Source organism: Haliaeetus leucocephalus, unplaced genomic scaffold, assembly GCF_000737465.1.
Source record: "Haliaeetus leucocephalus isolate CR32 unplaced genomic scaffold, Haliaeetus_leucocephalus-4.0 Scaffold629, whole genome shotgun sequence".
Lineage (NCBI taxonomy): Eukaryota > Metazoa > Chordata > Aves > Accipitriformes > Accipitridae > Haliaeetus > Haliaeetus leucocephalus.
The window spans coordinates 189-1,291 of record NW_010973065.1 but is presented as its reverse complement, the minus strand read 5'-3'; the positions used below and the strand labels follow the sequence as shown (position 1 = coordinate 1,291).

The window sequence follows — 1,103 nt, the reverse complement described above, 5'->3', positions numbered from 1 at the left end:
GGGGGGCACCCCAATGGGAGAACTTCAACCTGGAGCACCCCAACGTGGAGAACCTCAATGGGAGCACCCCAACATGGAGGACCCCAAGGGGAGCACCCAAATGGGGGGCACCCCAATAGGAGAACCCCACTGTGGAGAACCCCAACATGGAGAACCTCAACGGGAGCACCCCACAATGGAGGACCCAAAACGGAGCACCCCAACATGGAGAACTCCAGTGGGAGCACCCCAAATGGGGGCACCAAAAAAGGCAGCACCCCAAATGGGAGCAGCCCAATGGGTGGACCCCAAAACAGGAGCACCCCAATGGGATCATCCCAAAGAGGATCAGCCCAATCGGAAGCACCCAAATAGAAGCACCCAAAATGGGAGCACCCAACCGGGAACATCCCAAATGGGAACACCTCAGTGGGATCCCACCAACACCAACACCCCAACCAGGAGCACCCAACCCACAAAACCCAACCCAACAGCACCCAACCTTGGCACCCCAACCCCCACCTACTGGAAGAGGTTCCGGTAGTAGTTGATGGGGGCGGTCAACCCTCCCGGTTGGGAGAGGCTGTAGAGGTAGGCGTCCACCTCCTGCTCCGTCAACTGCCGCAGCGGATTCTGGATCCTCGTCTGAGGTCCCGTCAAGGTGGTCTTCACCAGCTACGGGGTCACCGAGGAGGACAGGAGGTCTGGGTGAGGTCACCACCCCAAAATTGGGAACAAGGCCCCGGCGGGGGGGGGGACACACGACACCTCGCTCCACTTCTTGGGGGGGGGGTTGGTTGTTGCTCCTCAAGTGGTTCTTGAGGAGCTTCTTGGGTGCAGAAGGTGGCACGGAGCACCCGAGGGGACAACGCGGGGACAAGGAGACGTGGGGATGGGGCCTCACCTCGAAGTCTGCCAAAGAGAAGAGGAGCTCAGGCAGCCAGGGCAACTGGAAGAGGAAGATGTAGCTGGAACGGATGAGCTGGGAGGGGTGGCAGATGGTGAAACCTGCGCCGGGAGAGGGACACGGGTGTCAGCAGCCACCGCGGGGGTCCCAGACCCGGCCAACGGGAGGGGACGGTGCCTGGTGGGACCACCACAAGAGATGGCACCTGATGGTTGTG

General features: G+C 61.2%; 1 protein-coding gene across 1 annotated transcript in view; it reads right to left on the bottom strand.

Annotated features, from left to right (window-relative positions):
* LOC104838562 (epoxide hydrolase 3-like) overlaps positions 1-148 on the bottom strand; it is a gene marked incomplete at its 3' end in the record, with an annotated part of 1,548 nt that extends 1,400 nt beyond the window's left edge. Inside the window, exon 1 of the mRNA XM_010578348.1 lies at positions 131-148. Coding sequence (XP_010576650.1) covers positions 131-148 — 18 coding nt within the window. The remainder of the gene's footprint in view (positions 1-130) is intronic.
* Positions 149-1,103: the final 955 nt, after the last annotated feature.